Source organism: Phalacrocorax carbo, chromosome 1, assembly GCF_963921805.1.
Source record: "Phalacrocorax carbo chromosome 1, bPhaCar2.1, whole genome shotgun sequence".
NCBI lineage: Eukaryota > Metazoa > Chordata > Aves > Suliformes > Phalacrocoracidae > Phalacrocorax > Phalacrocorax carbo.
In genome coordinates, this window is record NC_087513.1 from 144148867 (window position 1) to 144168656 (window position 19790).

General features: G+C 39.9%; 1 protein-coding gene across 2 annotated transcripts in view; it reads left to right on the forward strand.

Moving 5' to 3' along the window:
- The window catches only part of OCA2 (OCA2 melanosomal transmembrane protein), a 158555-nt gene that overhangs the window by 55625 nt on the left and 83140 nt on the right, over positions 1 to 19790 (forward strand). For both annotated transcript variants that reach the window (XM_064438321.1, XM_064438329.1), the window contains 3 exons: positions 10717 to 10864; positions 12496 to 12553; positions 13953 to 14061. In XM_064438321.1, the coding sequence (XP_064294391.1) occupies positions 10717 to 10864; positions 12496 to 12553; positions 13953 to 14061 (315 nt within the window). The remainder of the gene's footprint in view (positions 1 to 10716; positions 10865 to 12495; positions 12554 to 13952; positions 14062 to 19790) is intronic.

The window sequence follows — 19790 nt, forward strand, 5'->3', positions numbered from 1 at the left end:
ACTTTGAATTGAGAAAAGGCCACATAAAATAATAATGTCCAGGGCCACTGGTCACCACAGGGCACAGAGGGGCCCCAGAGTTATGTAGTACCAGTACAGCTATGTGTCCTGCTTGGGGCCTGAGACCAGTCCTTAGCCCTATTTTAGTTAGTAACATATTTGTAACCATAGGAACCATTTCATGCTAGAATCAGAGACGTACATCAAGTACCTAGCTGGATTAAGTACCTCAATAAATCTCAATCCTGGGATGTGTCTGTACCTATCTGTGTAGGTACTTCACTAACTGCACTATTGGTATTTTAATATACCTGTTGAAAGTAGTGGGCTGTCCTCAGTTGAAAACTGATTCAGGTGAGAAAACCAGCAGGCAGATTATCCAGAGAACATTGTCAAAAGGAAGGGTTATTTCAAGATATTTTCAAGCACTCAACTCCAAGCTCAATCTGGATGGCAGTTTGGCAATATGCGTTGCACTCTGCTGTCGTCAAACAAGATGCTAAATTCACGGGAATATGTGGGAAGCATTTTTAATCCTGAAGAACAATGTGGAACAGGAAAACTTTTTTTCCCCTCTTCTCTGCAATCCAGTTGTAGGTATTAACAATGAATAGTTAACATTTTAACTTTCCTACTGGGGATTACAGCATGCTAAACCAAAACTTTCTTATGAATTATCTTGGGATCTAAGATTGTATCTTTCTGCTATATAATCTGGTTTTTTATTTTAAAGAACTGTAAGACTTTCAGTCTCAAAAGAGCTAGGTGGTCTTATGGTGCTTGCAGACTTTGTGTATATTCCTTTTTGGATAATATATCAGGATCCAAGAGGGTCGTGGTTTTATGTTTGAAAATGTAAAAAAAAAAAGTCTTTTATTATTTGCACTTTCAATAGCTCTTCTAATGATCAGGACTGAAAATAAGTGTAGTTGTTTACTTTATACTGACTCAAGATTTTTATATTTTTAAGCTTTTTAGATAATTTTTTTAATTCAAAATCCTCTGTGTGACCTTTGTACTGGTTTTAAGTTGATGGAGTATTGCCCGTGGAAAGAGCAAAATGTTGATCTGTCTTTTCTTGTTTTCAGATAATAAAAATAGTATTCTCACATTGCAGAATAAGGGAAATATTACAATTTCATATTATTTGCTTAGTGCATTGATAATGTAGCCATCACAAGAAGGCAGCTGTAATATTACTTTGCCTGCCTTATGCAGAAAGGAAGTATAACACACTGGCATTTTGACTCAGTAGAGCAGCACTTCACAATTTTATTACACACATTTTTCATGGAAGGAATCAGTACAGAAACATCACTGATGGGAAGTAAAAACTTAGGATGTGATACCTCTTATTTCTTTTGCAGTATTTGTCCCCCTGGATTTTTGTATGCCTACCACAACTTTGGAATGATTAGACAGATATACACTGGTAGGCAAGACCTGGACTTATTATTAACAGTGTTTTGGAGAAGCTATGACAAAATATTTCAATTTACTCTGATGGGTCTGAAGCTAATAGGATCTTCCTGATATACACAGCTTAACAGAACAATTGAGGTTAATTTAATACATGGTCTGTATCTGTTTGCTGCAGAGAGCTTTCACAGAATCACAGAACGGCAGGGGTTGGAAGGGACCTCTGGAGATCATCTTGTCCAACCCCCCTGCTTGAGCAGGCACACCCAGAGCAGGGGGCAGATGACTGTGTCCAGGCAGAGTTTGAATGTCTCCAGGGAAGGAGACTCCACAACCTCCCTGGGCAGCCTGTGCCACTGTGCTGGCACCCTCACAGGGAAGAAGATTTTTTTTCATGTTTAGGTGGAACTTCCTGTGTTCCAACTTGTGCCCATTGCCCCATGTCCTGTCATTGGGCACCACTGAAAAGAGTCCAGTTCCATCCTCTTGACACCCACCCTTTAGATATTTATAGGTATTGCTGAGATCCCCCCTCAGTCTTCTCTTGTCCAGGCTGAACAAACCCAAGTCTCTCATCCTTTCCTCATAAGGGAGGTGCTCCAGTCCCCCGATCATATTCGTAGCTATCTGCTGGACTTTCTCAAGCTGTTCCCTGTCCTTCTTAAACTGGGGAGCCCAGAACTGGACACAATACTCCAGATGTGGTCTCACCAGGGCAGAGTAGAGGGGGAGGATAACCTCCCTTGATCTGCTGGCCACACTCCTTTTAATGCACCCCAGGATACCGTTGGCCTTCTTGGCCACAAGGGCACAGTGCTGGCTCATGGTCAGCCTGCTGTCCACCAGCACTCCCAGGTCCTTCTCAAGAGAGCCGCTTTCCAGCAGATCAGCCCCCAACACGTACTGGTGCCTGGGGTTGTTCCTCCCCAGGTGCAGGACCTTGCACTTCCTCTTATTGAATTTCATGAGGTTCCCCTTGGCCCAGATCTCCAGCCTGTCCAGGTCTCTTTGGATGGCAGCACAGCTTTCTGGTGTATCAGCCACTCCTCCCAGCTTGGTATCATCAGCAAACTTGCTGAGATTACACTCTGTCCCATCATCCAGGTCATTGATGAATATGTTGACCAGAACTGGACCCAGCACAGATCCTTGGGGACACCATTATTTATGGGCCTCTAAACAGACTCTGCTCCATTGATCGTGACTCCCTCAGTTCTGTTGTTCAGCCAGTTCTCTGTCCATCTCACCATCCACTCATGCACCCCACACTTCCTTAGCTTGCCTGTGAGGAGGCTATGGGGACAGTGTTGAGTGCCTTACTGAAGTCAAGATAGACAACATCCACTGCTCTCCCTTCATTGACCCATCCAGTCACACCATCATAGAAGGCTATCAGGTTGGTCAGGCATGATCTTCCCTTGGTGAATCCATGTTGACTACTTCTGATAACCTTCTTGTCCTCTACGTGCCTGGAGATGACCTCCAGGACAAACTGCTCCATCACCTTTCCAGGGATGGAGGTGAGGCTGACTGGCCCATAGTTTCCTGGGTCCTCCTTCCTGCCCTTTTTGAAGATTGGAGTGACATTTGCTTTCCTCCAGTCCTCAGGCACCTCTCCTGTCCTCCATGACCTTTCAAAGATGATGGAGAGGGGCTCAGCAAGAACATTTGCTAGCTCCTTCAGCACTTGCGGGTGCATCCCATTGGGGCCCATGGGTTTGTGAGGATCCAGTTTGCCTAGGTGATCTCTAACTCAATCTTCCTCAACCATGGGGAAGTATTCCTTTCTCCAGTTTTTTTCTCTCACCTCTGGGGGCTGGGATGCCCGAGGGCCAGCCTTAGCAGTAAAGACCGAAGCAAAGGCGGCATTCAGTAACAGTTTTCTCTGCATCCTGCGTCACCAGGGCCCCTTCCTTGCTCAGCAGTGGGCCCACTGCATCCCCAGTCTTCCTTTTACTGCTGATGTATTTAAAGAAGCTCTTCTTGATATCCTTGACATCCCTCACCAGATTTAATTCCAAGTGGGCTTTGGCCTTCCTCGTCGCATCTCTGCATACCCTGACAGCACTCCTATATTCCTCCCAAGTGGCCGGTCCCTTTTTCCATACACTGTGAACCTCCCTCTTCCATTTGAGTTTCACTAGAAGCTCTTTGCTCATCCATGCCAGTCTCCTGGCTCCTCTGCCTGACCTATTCCTCCTAGGGATGCACCTATCTTGAGCTTGGAGGAAGTGATCCTTGAATACTGTCCAGCTCTCTTGGACGCCCTTGCCTTCTAGAGCCCTAACCCATGGGATTTCTCCTAGCACGTCTTTGAAGAAGCCAAAGTTGGCCCTCTTGAAGTCCAAGGTTGTAACCTGACTTGTTGCCCTGCTTCTACCACGCAGGATCCTGAACTCCACAATCTCACTGTCACTGCAGCCAAGGCTATCCCCAACTCTCACATCCTCAACCAGCCCTTCCTTGTTTGTTAGGATAAGGTCGAGCAGCAAATCTCACCTCGTTGACTCCTCTACCACTTTCATCAAAAAGTTGTCCTCGATGCTCTGCAGGAACCTTCTGGATTGTGCATGGCTTGCTGTGTTGATTTTCCAGCAAATATCAGGGTGGTTGAGGCCCCCATGAGAACCAGGGCCTGTGATTGTGAGGCTGCTTCCAGCTGTCTGTAGAAGGCCTCTTCAACTACCTCTTCTTGATCAGGTGGCCTGTAGCAAACACCCACAACAATGTCACCCATATTTGGCTGTCCCATAAATTTTACCCACAAACTCTCAACTTGTTCTTCCTCTCCAAGGCGTCATCACTGTAAGTGTGTTACAAATAAAAGTGTAACCTTGACAGATTTTAAATGATTCCTGCCATTTTTATTTATCAAAATGAGCTGAACTTATTAACCACTATTTTTACATTTAAACCGGTTGCTAAAAATATAGTGAGTCTGAAGTGTGCTTCATTATTTTGCCATTCATTTTGCCCATTAAAAGCATTAGATGAGGCACTGTCTTCGGATATGGGAGCTGTCCTCCTGAAGCTGTATCTTTTCATGATTCTTTTTTCCTTAATAGGACTTTAGGAATACAGTCTTTAACTGGTTGCTTCCCCCGCCCCCCACCCCCCGGTATTGAAAGACCTCAGCAGAAGTTATGTTTGGTGTAAAATATTTTATGATTGGAAGGATCTATTCACTTTTGAGCAGAGGATAGTGAATTGAGCAGGGTTTTCTTAAATTGTGAGGCTCATACTTTAATGGAAAACATTGGCTAAATTTGTTTTCCTGGGTAAGTCTGGCAGTCTGAGTTAAAACTTTTTATAGTGAGTAAACGGGAATTATTTTCCTAGATTTCAAACCTGATGAAAATTTTCTGAAACAAACCACACTGCAATTTTAGGTAAATGGATGCTCAAAATACTTGGCTCTTTACTTCCCATGACCCTGTGTCATTATTAGTGTAGCAGAACAGAGTATTGTGATCACATCAGGCAAGTGCTAATGAGTGAACATGAAATCTAAATATACTCAGAATCCTGCTTTTAAAAGATGGGGAACTGCAGTAGAGGAAACTAAGGGGCAAAACCACGAGGGCTGAAATAACTTTGTGGCTCTAAGTTTGACTTACCCAGAGGTGAGAACAGAGCCCATATCACCTAAAAAAGATCCCATCCCTCGTTCAGGGACAGAACAACTGAAGAGTTAAGTGTGTCTTTATCAAGCATCCTGAAATCTTATGAGAGATCTAACCCTCTTTAATATCTGCACATTATTCCATCTGAGTGTTATGTGACCATCATAGAGGTATTAAATTCACTATTTCCTTATAAAATGGAGGGGGAGCCTTGTAGTGCTGTAGATTCTTTCAGTAGCTACAATTAGAGGGGGAAACACAGAGTACAGTGAGGAAAAATTCCAGTTACATTTTGAAGAAAAAGGATACTTGCTGTTCTGCAGCTTCCTGAACAGCCTATCTGCTCAGCTTTCCCAGAAGAAAACTCCTGGGAGGTGACCTAGGTCTGTGTCACTGTCTGAGCTTTGCAGTTTTCTGCCTGTGCTCCAGCTGCTTTGCTGCAGGGTTGAGCAAGTCCTGGAAGTCCTGTGCCGTGGATGCAATCCCATGCCGGGCATCCAAACCTGCATTAGGTGACTGAGTGGGGCCTCAGTTGTCGGACTTTGAGTTTAAAAGCTTATATAAATGCTCTATATTGCTTTATGCAGCATTGTGCAGATTTCTTGCATTCCTTGGGAAATATTTAGCTGAATAAGGCAAATTGTGTTTTGTTGCATCTTTGAAGACCCTCCAATGTTTATGCCTCTGCTTACCTTTATCCATGACTGATAAACAGTATTATTCAAAGAAATAAAGGCAAGGATATTCCAGGCATTTCCACCCCGCCTCCCTCCTCCCTGCCCAAATAAAAATTTTAGAGTCTTATGCTTGACTCCTAGGAGAGTGGTTGGGCTGGAATATCCCTTGAGGTGAATTCTTTCTATACATGGGTTTCACCTTTCTGACTTAGTTTCTGTGCTTTTTAAATGGAGATGACACTTACTTAGTGTCTAATAATTTTAGAGTATTAATTATATAATATAATGGATTTTTAAAATTACTAAACTTTATAGCTATTACTATTACTAGATTAAACTATAATCCATGGTACTTAATTTTCTTTCAGTTAACATTTAAACAGAAGTATTCTTGTTCTGAGAAGTTAGCTAAGAAAAATAATCGCTTTACTGAAAAAGTTAAGCTACAATAGTATGTGGAGAAAGAAGAAAACAATTTCAGAGGAACGTGCTTTGCATGTCGCTAGTCACAGCCCAGCAGCGCAAACTCGTGTTGCTTGCAAAAAGGTAGTTAATGTATTTAGTGCACTTGCAATTTTAAAATTGCCATTTTATGATAATTCTTATCATCTCATCAAGGTTGGTCATGCTCTTCTGAGTATCTTCAATTAACAAGACTGGCCTCTTCGAATTCTGAGACTGGGAATTAATTACACTCAGTTTTTGAGGATGTCTTCTTTGTTATTGGCAGTTGGGTGGGAGGGAGTGTGTGATTTAGAGAAAAACCAATCTGACTATTAATTGGCAGATTGCAGAAAGAATATGCATTTTAAAATTAAACTTAATGTTTGATAAAATGCAGAAAATATTTTCTAAAATGGCACAGCTCAGGTCAGTAGCTGAAACTCCATTAAATTCAATGGGTCCAGGACATCTTATCTGTAGTCTCCATGGTAAAATATAAGAAATGACAAAACCAGAACAGAATAGTAGCATAGGGTTTACATATTTGTTGATCCTTTATTTGATCCTTGAACTAAGCCAAAAATCATTATTTTCTTGTTGGAAATGGACTTTCTAAAAAAAAAAAAATTGTGAAATTATAATGCTAGGAATATTGCTGTGGTGCCTTGTAGGCTTTATGAATGTACCATGTTGACAAAGGTTTTAATGGTCTTCCATTCCAGAATGGAATTCCCTGACTGAGCTGCAGCTCTCCTGTCTTCTACTCCAGGTTACTGCATACTAAAACTTGCCTTGCTTATACCACTTCAACTACTGCTACTACAGCTGCAGTTCAATGTTAATTTATCTGCTTTAATGATGAACTGCCATGCAGACCTAGCAACGGTAGGATAAATCAGTAGTCTGATCCACCATAAAGCGAACGCTGCAAAAACCCTGCAGGTTGGGTTTTGTTGGATGAATGAATGGAGTGAGCTTGTGCTGGTGTAACATGACTATTAGATCGCATCTGAGGAGGAGACAGGAACTTATGGGCACAGGGACAAAGAGTCTGAGACCTTCCCACTCAGGGGCAGACAAATGCTGTGTTTATGCTGCCTTAGCCATAATTTCAAAGTGATTGGTAAGACCTTGCAGTCGCATTAAGCCCTTGTCCATGACGTGTAGCATAGTGTGTCATAAAATATCAGATGTTCCCAAACTCTAAGGGTGGCTGCCTAAATGGGTTTGCAGACCTGAGATGGAAGAATTATGGAAAGGCCCAAAGGTTTTTGGCCAGGTTCAGTGTTCTCACTGACCTCAAGGGTCCTGCATTATATTTCTTTTAAAACAAAAACTATCGTTAATACATATGCATCACCTGATGCCCTAATGGGCTATTACAATAAGAGTGTGCATGAAAGTGGAATAGAAGAAACATTCTGTAAGATGACCTAGAAAACCTCTTCACAAATTATTGCTGCAAGAGGAGTCACAGTATAAAAGATGTATCGACTATTCTAATTTTCAAAGGATTTTTTGTTCTGAAGTAAACTCCACAGCAGGTTGAATGTTCATATGTCTGGGATGTTTAGAAAAATAACAACTGAACAATCAAGCATGCACTTGCTGTACATAAAGGCAAGATAAAAGCCATGTGAAAACACGTATTTTTAACATGGACCAGAAAGCACCAGGCCAACACTGCTGAACCTGGAGATCAGCCACGTGGCACTTCAGACATGGAACAGGAATGTGCAATGCAAGTCATGCTGCTTTTGTTTGTGCAGGTTTGTTTGTGGCACAGATACAGTGATGCTAGCTGCCCCTTTCTGCAGGAGAGAAGATAAAAGATCTTTTGTAGGAAGATACCTGCTGGAGATCTGCATCTCGGTTAGGTGATGAAAGATTCAACTTTCCCCCATCAGCAAAACCCTTGGTGAAATTTCAGTTGGAAAGGATGAAGGGAAATGCTATGGCAGGATGAAAAGACACGATCAGAAAAGGTGTTGCAGCAAAGACATGCATTCGGAAAACAGGATAGCAAACTGGATAATCATACATCATGAATGTTTGCCAGAGAAAAAGACAAAACCACATGCTTTCTCTTGGACTTTTGATGAGAGACACTTTCAAAGCTACAGTCCAATTAACTTGAAAATTGCATGACAGAGTAGTACAGGAAGGACCATTCACTTGCTGAGTGGGTTCTCCCCCTCCGCCTGCTTCAGCTACATATAAGTTTCTCTCTTGTTCAGGCTAGGGCAGCATGTAGGAGCATAGAAATATTTCTCTCACCCCAGAGGGCTTTGAAACTTTTTCAAAGAAAAAAATTTTGCCTGGGAAGTTGCACAGGAGAGTGTGCAAGAAAGCCATGTTCCAACATTTCTCCATCTAGTCTAGCTCATCTATATAGGACAGAAAAATTTCCCAGCTCACAATTTCAGACCAGTTTCAAGGTGGCTGTTATGATGAGGAAGTTGCCCATTGAAATAGCTTGTTGCTTCTTTGACCAGAAAGTGTGGAACTGAAGCAGACCCCAAACATGTGGTCACTACTTTCTTTCAGAAATTAATAGTGCTTATCAATTCAGAGACTTAAAATTTAATCTTGCCATCTTATTAAAGAAAAAATGCCACCATTTCTGTGGTTTAAAATAAAGTGTGTTTTTTTCACAGCTCCCATCCACTCTAACCCTCAAAGAGAGTTTGTGGGGGTTTTTCTGTGGTGGTTCTTTTTTGGTGTTTGGTTTTTTTTTTTTTTTCCTGTGGGGAACAGAAGATCAGGTGTGGCCTAAAGCTCTATGACTTTCTTGCTTATGTTCTGGAAGAGAATGGAAAATCACTGCTGATATAGTTGTGTATGTCACAAATGTTGATGGAAAAGTAGATGATGGCCAGGATAGGCTCTCTGCACAAAGTCATGTGGATCCTTTGATAAGCATGACCTATCCATGTTTTAAAATAATTTACTGTCAGACTTTGATCCCAGAAAGAATCACCAAATATATTAAAAAGTGGTATATTTTGCACCTCTTTGGTATCTGAGGTTGAGGTATGAATCCCTTCTTGAAAGAAAAGCTTTAGCTAAACACTGGTTATTGAATAACCTGGGACAGTCACTGGGCTTTAGATAGTGTGAATTTACATTTCTGCTCTTGCACTGTAAAGCTCAGGCAAAGATTACCAGTTTGACGTATGCTCATCTATAGACATGAACCATACAAAATGTGAGTCAATTGCTGTTCAGATCCCTTTTTTGTGTCAACAGTGTGGGCTCTGGACACACTTACTTCTTCTCTTTGATGTTTGAGTTCTGTCAAGTCTAATTACGTCTTATAGTCAATCTTCACGTGATTCACTCTGTATTATCATTATAAATACTTGGTCACAAAGGAACAGCAGGAATTAAACACGTTTACTACTCTTTTTGATAGCAGATACAATGAACTGCTAGGGATTTGCAGCAGCAAATATTAATATGACTGCCTACATCAAAATGTATTTAAGAATTTCTTATGTTATTACATAGTTTATTTTTTTATATATATATAATGCATATAGGTTGTATACATGGTGCAAAGGCTTCCTCATCCATTTTTTTAGGATAAGAACAACTTGCTGATTGAACAGGGATCTTAAGATACAAGGCCTTGAATTTTTTACACACTATGTTCAACGACATGGAATTTGAGGTGAACAGAAAAGGGTGAGGAAACATCCTGTTGCTTCATCAGGAAGCATTTCTGTAGACAGTTTCTGAAGGGATATTATGCTTCTATTTCTTCAGTGATTTCCTGGAAAATGCAAAGTTGTTTTTTTTTTTTTTGCATGCCCAGCGTAAGGTCCTTCCTGAACAGGAACAAACACCTTTCGGTCATTCTCCAAGGCCTTGACAATACTGGAAAAAAAAAGTGTTGAAACTGTTGAAACACGAAAAGTGTTGAAAATCCTGACAAGATTTTGAAGACTGATTTCAAGTGTTAATCAGTCTGTCTGAACTTACACAGGATCAGATATCATTCAGGTCTGCATATAAGTGATGGTAGCTGTTAGGTACCTAAGAATTAAGTCCTCTTAGGACACCTTTAGAGTGTTATTAAATGATATTCCATAAGACAGTACTAAATTTCAGTTTTGCCTTACATCAATAAAATTACTTGTGTGAACACGGAATGGAAACATGTTGTCCATCCTGAATACAGTGAAGGAGAATTTGCTGTAAATAGTGTATATTGGCAGTTTAATTTCTGATGAAAAATGAATGTGATACAATTTTATCACTAAAGGTTGTGGAAGGCATTTGCAAGCATTTGAAGACAGTACTTTTTCTTTGGAAAAGTTCTTTGAGATTAATTTATTTAAAATTTTGGAAAGTTTCTATTTATTTCTCATTCCCTTCAGCTCTGTAAAATGAATAGTAAAAACAGTTTTCTAAGTGGAAAATTGTTAAGAAAACATTCCAATCATTTTAACAGCTATGTGTCCAGGGCATGTTACACATCTTTTGTGTGTCTCTGGTTTCATAAGCGTTACATCTGCTTTAAGACAAGTGATTTTGCTTTTTCGTTTTAGAGCTGAAACATGAGATCTATGTTTGGAGATTGACTGCACAGCGCATTAACCCAGCCAGCAGAGAGGAGACTGCTGTGAAATGCCTCTTGATGCAGAAGGTGCTGACTCTGGAGATGCTCCTGAGGAAGAAGCTGAGGACGTTTCACAGGTGAGTGGGGACCAGCATGTTCCACCTCCCCTGCTCTGACCTTTGGTGGGGACAAGCTGCAGGCATAGACAGTTTGTTGGACTGGCAGGGAGCTCCTGCTCATCTCAGTCTACAGCCAGGAATGATAGTGTGGCTTTGTTAATGTCAGGGGTAATATTTCTGTTTGGTCATTGAGCCAAGGACTCACCTCTGGTAATTTTAGGCAGAGCTGAAAGTGAAGGTTTTCAGGGATCTTCTCTGGGACAGGACCTATATTCTTAGTTGTCTCTTGATCAGATGGATGTTGGGGCAGGTATGAAGAGACACCCTCAGCCTCAGTAAAACACAAAGTATTTGAGGACAAAACTGATGTGTAAGGCCTGGAAAATATATGTCCATATGACCCAAATTTCAAGGCCTAGAAATTTCAGGTAGTTTTTTGTTTAAAAAGATCACAAATACATGATAAGATCTTTCCTTGCAATAGTGGCTTCAGTGTAGGTAAAAGCTATAATATTTTTTTTTACTGAAAAGTTCAAGTGTTCTTTAGTGAACTGTTGAGTTTGAAAAAGGTATCACCAGTGAATTGCTTTAAAATTATTTCACAATCAAATCTTCAGTGTGAACCTGACTGTAGGTGTAATTAAGTGTTTATGTATAGAAAAGAAAGAGTTTTTATAAACTAGGAATAACAAAAATGCTAACTTTATTTTGTTTATGTTCTGGCAAAAAACCCTGTTATACTATGGAATCTGATGACTGAGAATAGCAGTGATAAATACTCTGAAAGTGAATTGACTAAACCAAAATGAAAGTGAAATAATTATTTTTTATTAATAAATGTGTTAAATAGGCAGTATGGACAAGGACATGTAAATATATGATTTCTTAAACTCTTCTAGTAATAAGATGGCTTTTGTTTATGTAATTTTTGCTGATACTGTGCTCTTTGAACGGAGTGACCATATTACTGCTTAAAGATAAAAAAAGCTGTTAGAAACACCTCCTTTTTAAAAGATTATTAGCCTTTATGGCACTCTAAAGAAGACACTTCTGAAGTATAAATAAAAATTGTATTTTTAATCTCAAAAATCAGGATTCCTCTAGCACAGTACATTTACAGCAATGTAAAAATTCATTAACATTAACATCAGTGCTCCTGAACTGCAAACCCCAAGGCTCTTTGCTGGAGGGCTGACTATGCTGATAACACCATGAAGTTATTCAGATCTTAAAAAGTTCATTATAAAATGCAAATGTAAAATATATGTGTTCTGACTTGTTAATGTTAGCACATGACCCTCGTTTTATCACAACAGGGCACACATTAAACCCTGAAACTGTTAAGGGGACTACATATTGTACATAGCCAGATCCTATACCGGGGTCTGTGCTCTGGAGGCTACCTGCTTCTAAGCCTGTGGCACTGTTCGTGTTTGCGCACAAGTGGAGCATATTAGGGAAGTGGAGTCTTAAGTGAACACTCATGGGGATTTTGCTGTTGGCCATAAGAAGGCCATGACTTCTTTGTGGTATGAGTTACTTCATACAGGGGAAAGGATCGTCTATTTGTGATGACAGGGATTTATTCCAACACTCTTGGTAGAGCTCTAATTTCACTCTGGAAAAAAGCAGGTGTCATTTTCTTTCAGGCAAATTTCACAAGAAGACAAAAACTGGGAAACAAATATTCAGGAACTCCAGAAAAAAGTAAGTAGATGGCAGTTTTTCTCAGTATCCATGCAAGTGGACCCATACCTTTATACAGAGAGACTGCTTTGAATCTAATGCAAATTTAATAACTGTCACGATAGAAGAAAAGCTGGCAGGTAGGCTGGCTGGATTCTCAGTGTGATGGGGTTACTGAATCATGTTTTGTTAGGTTTTATACTTTTGTTCCTTAGAAAAATAACATTTAAAGGATCAATAAATGATTCAGGAGTGTTTTCTTAAATTCTTAATCTATGGCCAGAAAGAATCAGAAGGTATCAATAGGTTGTTTATAACCGTGATGCATGATGATCGAGTATATTCCTGCTAACGTACTGAATACCAAGTCTAATTTACTACACTGTCTGTGACATGCCTGCTTTAGTAAAGTAGGGAAAAACAACTTGGATAAATCCTGTTCTCTTCACTGTGCAGACAATAACAGTACCTATGTCTTTATGCTGAAGCTGGGTCTGATGAGGTGTAAACTCTGTGGTGGGATTAATTTCACCTAAATTTAATTGTCTAAATGTCAAATCCTCTCCACCTCACTGGCATCACTGATGAATCCAGGCCTGCGTCTGGGAGCTCAAGTCCTTGACAAGGACATCACTGTCCTATATGTCACACCAAAACAGAAGAAAAGCAACAGGATTTCTGATTATGTTTTACACCTTTTCAAGGCATTGCATAAAAGACAACCTTTTTAAAGAACAGAGACTTGCTTGTACTTTAGTAGAGATTTAAACTATATGTGGAAGAGAATGGAAACGAGAGGGGGACTTAGGCTGGGAAAAGGTGATTCCCTGGGTTGCTGGCAAAAGTGAGATCAGAGCAGAGATGCAGAATCACGATGGGAAGTGATGTGTCTGTGGGTGAGATCATGAGGAGATTGGCACAGGAATGCAGGAGCTGGGCGTGAGGGTATAGAAGCTGCATAGAGATTATGGGCTCGGCCTGTCCATGAGAGTTGTACAGGAGGCATGAAAGATCTGATGTCTAGGCTAGGTTATAGGTTTTCAAAACATACCTGCATAAAAGGGTGATTTTTTGTCCAGGGTCACTAAACCACAGGGTGCCTGGAGTGTCCTCTGTGGTAGGAACTACATTTCAAAACTACTTCTCCCACTGAAATACAGTTGTGATGGGGGCAGTTGAACACAGCTGAATGTATGAAGCAGGTGTTAGCTACCTGTATCTCTTAGATCACACTGGGCCACATATTCATGGTTTTCCTGGGTATACATGGATTGCTTCAATTTAAATATTTCTGTCTTTTACGATGAAAAGGAGTATACAATACAGGACAGAAGCTTGCGCTTCACGCATGCTTTTGTGAACTCTGTGCATAATAGATAGCTCCTTCTTTAATACAGGTTTTTTTTCTCCCTTTATACAGCACAGAATAACAGACAAAATTCTTCTCATCAAATGCCTGACTGTGCTGGGATGCGTTATTCTTATGTTTTTTCTCAACTCATTTGTTCCAGGCATCTACCTAGATCTTGGTAAGTTTCATAGTTTTGTTCTCTCTAAGTAAAACAAACACGCCCCCCTTCCCTCCACCCCACCCCTGAAAAAAACAGTAATATTTTTCTGAGTCTGGATCTTTTCAGGAAGCCCTTTCCCTTATGTCTCTGGCCTCACAGTTCCACCAGGTTAATCAGAACAGCAGTTTCTCAGAACAGTTTTTCAAAGTACAGTCATGTCCCAGTCACCCCAGGAGGAATAACAGAGAGTGCTCATGACTTCATTTTTCTGACTTCCCAGTACTAACGAGCTGGCTAAACATTACAGAATGAGCAAATTTGACCTTGGCATCATGGCACTGTAGGTTTGAGTGAATGACCAAGATGCATTATGGAGATCAGAAAATAACCACTCCATGGAAGAACAAAAAAGTAGTCTGGCATTATTTCTTCAGTATAGATAACTCTTTGTGTAACCTTCAGTCTCCATTACTTTACCACTAGAATAATTCATTTCCTAAAATAAAATCAGGAAGGCACTGTATCTGTGTGAAATGAAAGCAGCTGTATTCATACTTTCTATGTATATATGTGCAGTTTTTTATATAGATAGTTGTATATCTGTATGAGGACAGGCTCTGCATATCCTAAAGCCAAAATCATATTAAAGCTCACATTTAATTGAAGGACAGTCATAAAACCTACCTATGCATTGCCCTACAAAATTTAGAAATTATTTTTTGGCTGCTGAGCACTTGAAAGTTATGGAATTTCAGATTTGTTTTTTTTCATGCAGTCTGAATTCCCCCACTGCGTACATCTACCCCAGTTACTGAAAGATGCAAGCCTTGAAGAGGAATAAATCATTGATTGAATCGCCATATTCACATTGAAATCCATTTTTGTTATGCACAATATAGAGATAGTTATAGCTGTACAACGGTGATCAAACTGTAAACAAGGCCTTCCATATCTGCTATTCCTATTGACTGGCTTAGAAAGGTACCAGTAGCAGAAGGCTGTCCTTCCTGCTGGGATCTAGGGAAACACCAGTGTTGTGTATTGCCGGCAGCAGTGGGAGGATATGGGCTACTGTATCTGGAGCAACGTTTTTTAATAGGTACAGCTTTGCCGCTGAACACATTTGTTCCAGGGACTGATCCCCAGCCTTCATGCCTGAGAGGTGCAGGATGGCTTCTGTCCACACTGCTCAGACCTTGTCCCTTCAGAGCAGACTGGCTGTATCTCCACAGCACAGCAATTGGCCCTGTGTTTCCTCCTGACATCGTATATATGGGTTAATTAATTTTTAAGTTCACAGTGAGGGCATTTTTGTAGCCTAGCAGAGGTGTGTTTTAAGATAATGAAGCTGAGGGTGTATGTTGTTGCATTATCTGGTACATTTGAGTGCATGAAGCCACTGGGGCTGATGTTGGAGTAACTGTACAGAGCAGAGAACCAAACATGATCCAGACCTACCCATGCTACGGTTTGGGTGTGATCCCTGAAATGAATTGGCTCCAGAACTGCACCTTGGTTTAATTTTGTCTCAGATGAATCAAGCTGGGTGACTGCAAAAGAGTCTGGGAGCAAAGCAACAGTTACACAAGGGGTACTCTGGGGGACCAGGACCTTGCTCTGGACTTGGACTAAGCAGTTATCTTAACAGGGCTGATACATCCAGCAAGACCTTGTTGGCATGCAGTGGAAGTCCTGGTGCCCTGGGGCACTATAAGGTTAGGAAAGGGTCGATGTCAGCCAGGTTTTCTTCCCCATTTCAGCCAGTGCCACAGCTGCTGTGACATCTTCCCTGCTCCAGAGTATTTGTCATGAAAATGGGCTATTTCAGCCCATAAAGATTATTGGCTGTTAAGAAGTTAAAAGGTATACTGATGTATTATAACAGGAAAAATGCTATATTACTAAAGGTGTAGGAGGATGTAGAAATTGAAGACATTTGAAAGCATTTGAAGTCATGGTGGCTAAGAACATAAGGCAGGCATTCACATCGGCAATTTAAGAAATCAATTTTCACCCTTATTTTTCTGCTTCAGAAAAGTGGGCACTGAACCATGTAGGATTTCTTGAATTAAGTCCAACACCTATAGGTGTTTTTGAAAAGCCACAGACAGTCAGTAAAGACCACATAGCACTGGTTGCATATGCTGCTGGTGAGATATTCTTTCAAAACTCCAAAGCAGTTGGAGTCAATACTATAAGAAACTTAGTAATTGATGATTGTTTGTTGTCCTACTTTATGTCAGTAAAATAAATGAAAACAAATGGCATGGTTGGCAGTGCAGGTTTCTATTATTCACTAGCTGATATTCAACTGCAACCTTGAAAGTAAATAGGGGCTGTATGTGTTCTGTGTAACTTGTCCCTGTTCTGTATTCATAGCAAACCTGTCAGATTAATGAATAAATGTTATAAAAGCATACGCATGATTTCTATTAACAATTAATGGAACCTGCAAACTCGTACTGAGATCTCATTGGTGATTCCTGAATTCCACTATCTTGATGACAGCTGTCACTTATTTATCATTACTGAAGTAGTGCTGCTGTGAGTTTCTATGGATTTTAGTCCTCCAGTGCATGAAAATGAATTTCCTAAAATGCAGTACATCTTGTACTCTGATGGTTTGGGTAAATTTGTTCAATATGTTTTTCTCATAAAAATGAAAGTAGATTGTAGTTCAGTGTTTAATTTTCTACCAGAATAATGTTTATACAGAGGCTGAAGTGTTAGAAATCTAATAACTTTTAATTGCATTTGGTAGAGTAAATTAGAAAGATTATAGAATTCTTTATCAGTCCCCAGCCTTGATACATTTTTCCATTATGAACTTGGAATCATTAATATAATTTGAAGGAACTGACATTTTAATTTAAATAATAAAATTTGCATACTTAGCTGACTCTTAAAATGCAGAACACTTTCCTATTCAGCTTTCTCGTACCTGTTCCTCAATTTATTTAGTCTAATTCTATGGAATATCTATGTTAATGAAAGATTAGTACTGAGACTTTAAAGAAACAGATATGGCAAACTTTAAGACTGCTATAGTGCTTTCATTCAGCCCTATGTGATTTTACTTTATTGATAAAGAATTGATAAAGCATCTGAGAAAAGATGATAAAAGATGAAAGTAAAGCCCCTTTGAGGATTGTACCTAGATCCTGTTTTGACTGTAACTCTTAGGCAGGCATGTCTAGAGCTTTGAAATATAATGAGATCCCCTAAAAGAGAAAAAAGATTTAAAAAGTAAAATAAAACAAGATTTTGTTGAAATTTAAACTAGATTTTTTTTTAATAGAGGATGCTCAAAGTGACTGGGTCAGAAAGAGTACATAAAATCTATTTATAACCTACTTCCTTCTGCTTCTGAGGGGCAGGTCCTTCCTCTTTGGTTTGTTTTCAGTCAGTTCAATGAAATGCTGAGCTGCTGTGAACTCTGTGCTGTTCCTTCTAGTATCGTGATGAGGGACCCAACACCTCTGTGGCCCTGCTTTTGTCTGCCCCTCTCAGTGGTCTCTGCATGCAATGCAGGCACCTCGCTTGTTGCAGATACCCTTGCCCTTGCTCCTTTCCACCTCTGGACACCTGTTTCCCAGGGCCAGGCTGAGTAGGAAAGGTCCTCTTCTCCTTTTAGAGGGTTGCAACAGACTCTGCTTCTCTCACCTTCAAGAAACAAGGTACAAACCCAAGAGCAAACAAAAGAGATATTGCCTGTTTCAGAGAAGAGACACCATCTTTATTTTGGCTGCAGAATGCTGGAAGCTGGGAAAGTATGCCAGGAGAAATGTAACTGTATATTTGCCTTATTTGTAAATTTATTCCCACATTATTGGCACTACTTTCCTTGTTGCGGACAGGGCCCTTTCATAGGTGAATCTTTGGTATTACCATCTATGGCTGTTCTCATGTTCCTTCGATGAATTAATTATTTATGCAAGGGAACAGGGAGAGATTTTTGGACTCACTGAATTCTTGATTTCAGGACTGCTATTTGCTCCAGCGCTAGCAGAAGACAGAATTTCAAATCATAAACCTTGAGGGAGCTATCTTGGCTTTCCTTTTTCTTCTGCAGGGGAGTTATATCTTCACACTATTACCTGAGCCCATTCTGGTATCTTTGGTGCCATGGATGCCTGTGATCCTTCAGACATCATTGTTTAAGATAATTACCTCAGCTGCCCTTAAAATAATCTCCAGAGGAGGTTAATAATCAGTGGAGGTGATCAACAACTGTTTCATCTGACCTACTTTAAAGGTCTAATTCATGAAATGATTCACCTTACCCTATGTCACTTCACTCTTTATATGCCAGAGAGTATCTTCTCAAGCTATGCCAAGTTTTAGCCATAGATCCTTAAAAACAAAAAGCACAATGGCTAGATGGACATTTGGCTAGATAATTGATTTTTGGGGGGTTTTCATTTCTAACTAAAATCAACTTTGATATTGTTAGCAAAAAACTCAAACTTATGAACTTTTAAAAAATTTATGGTTTTATTCTTTTAACTAACTAATATGATCACTATGACCTTTCTGGGTAGTAGAACAAGTTCTATAAATCAGCACTCCATGTCACTTCTGTCAAGCAGACATCCTAGGTTTAAGTTTTCCTCATCCTTTCTCTGAAGTTGAAATCACTCAATATTTACAGACAAAGGTTGTCTTGTTTGAAGAGACCTTGTTTGTGTAGTTAAGTCTACCATCTCTTGGAAACTCTCTTTTGCCTTCTATATTCACTGTGGTTTAACTTCTGACTGTAGGCTTCATCAAATTCTGCTGCAGGCACTTCTGAGGATCTGAAACTCACTTTTTGCAATTTATCTTAACTAGTTGTGTCTTGCATCATTGAGACATTTTAATATTGTGACTGAAATAGTGGAAAAGTAGGGAAACAACTGTTTTCACTTAATTTAAATTGATGTCTGTTTGTTTGGTAGGCCATGTTGTGCAGTGCTGCTTTTTATTTTATTGCCAGAGCATTAAAGAAGAAATGTAAGCAGTTGCTGTAGATACAAAAGATGCCTGTTGTACTGTGACTCCTTTGGATACCAGTTGGCATATTTTCTGACTCATTTCCACAATTTACAGAAAAAATTATTGAAGTTCACTTGAGAAATGAAATACCTTAATTGGAAAGAGCTTTAGCAGAACAACCCCCCCAAATTATGTCTACAGAGAATTTTATGCAAATTGCAGCAAAAATTGTCTTAACCTGCAGAGAGGAGCGACACCTCGAATTCAGGCAAATGGACTGGATCTGAGGTTTCTCCCATATACTTTCTTTTGATTTTCATCCTGCTTTTATTTAAGTGGACACGCACAATTTTCAGGTTACACTGTAACTTATGTAGGTGAACTAATAATTTTAATAGAGTTGGAACTGAGTGGCCCTTGTCTGGTAGCTTGCTTAGTGATGAAGCAAGGGCTGCATTGCCCTAGACACCTTCACAAACTTGCTTAAATATGCTATTGAATCACAGAATATTGGAAGTTCCAAATGAATATTTACCTGGCTTAGAAACACTAAAGCTAGTTCTCCATTGCTGCAGTCTACTAAGATTTTAACAACTAAATTAATCCATTTTATTTTCTGCAACATTCTCAATAAGGAACACACTGCAGCAATGATTCTTCCCTAACTTGAGGCAGAATGGGAGGGTCAGTACATGTAAAGGCTTCCGTGGGTTAGCAGTGCTGTAATGAACAACAGAAACCTTAAACTTAGAGATCTTTGACTGAATTATTTA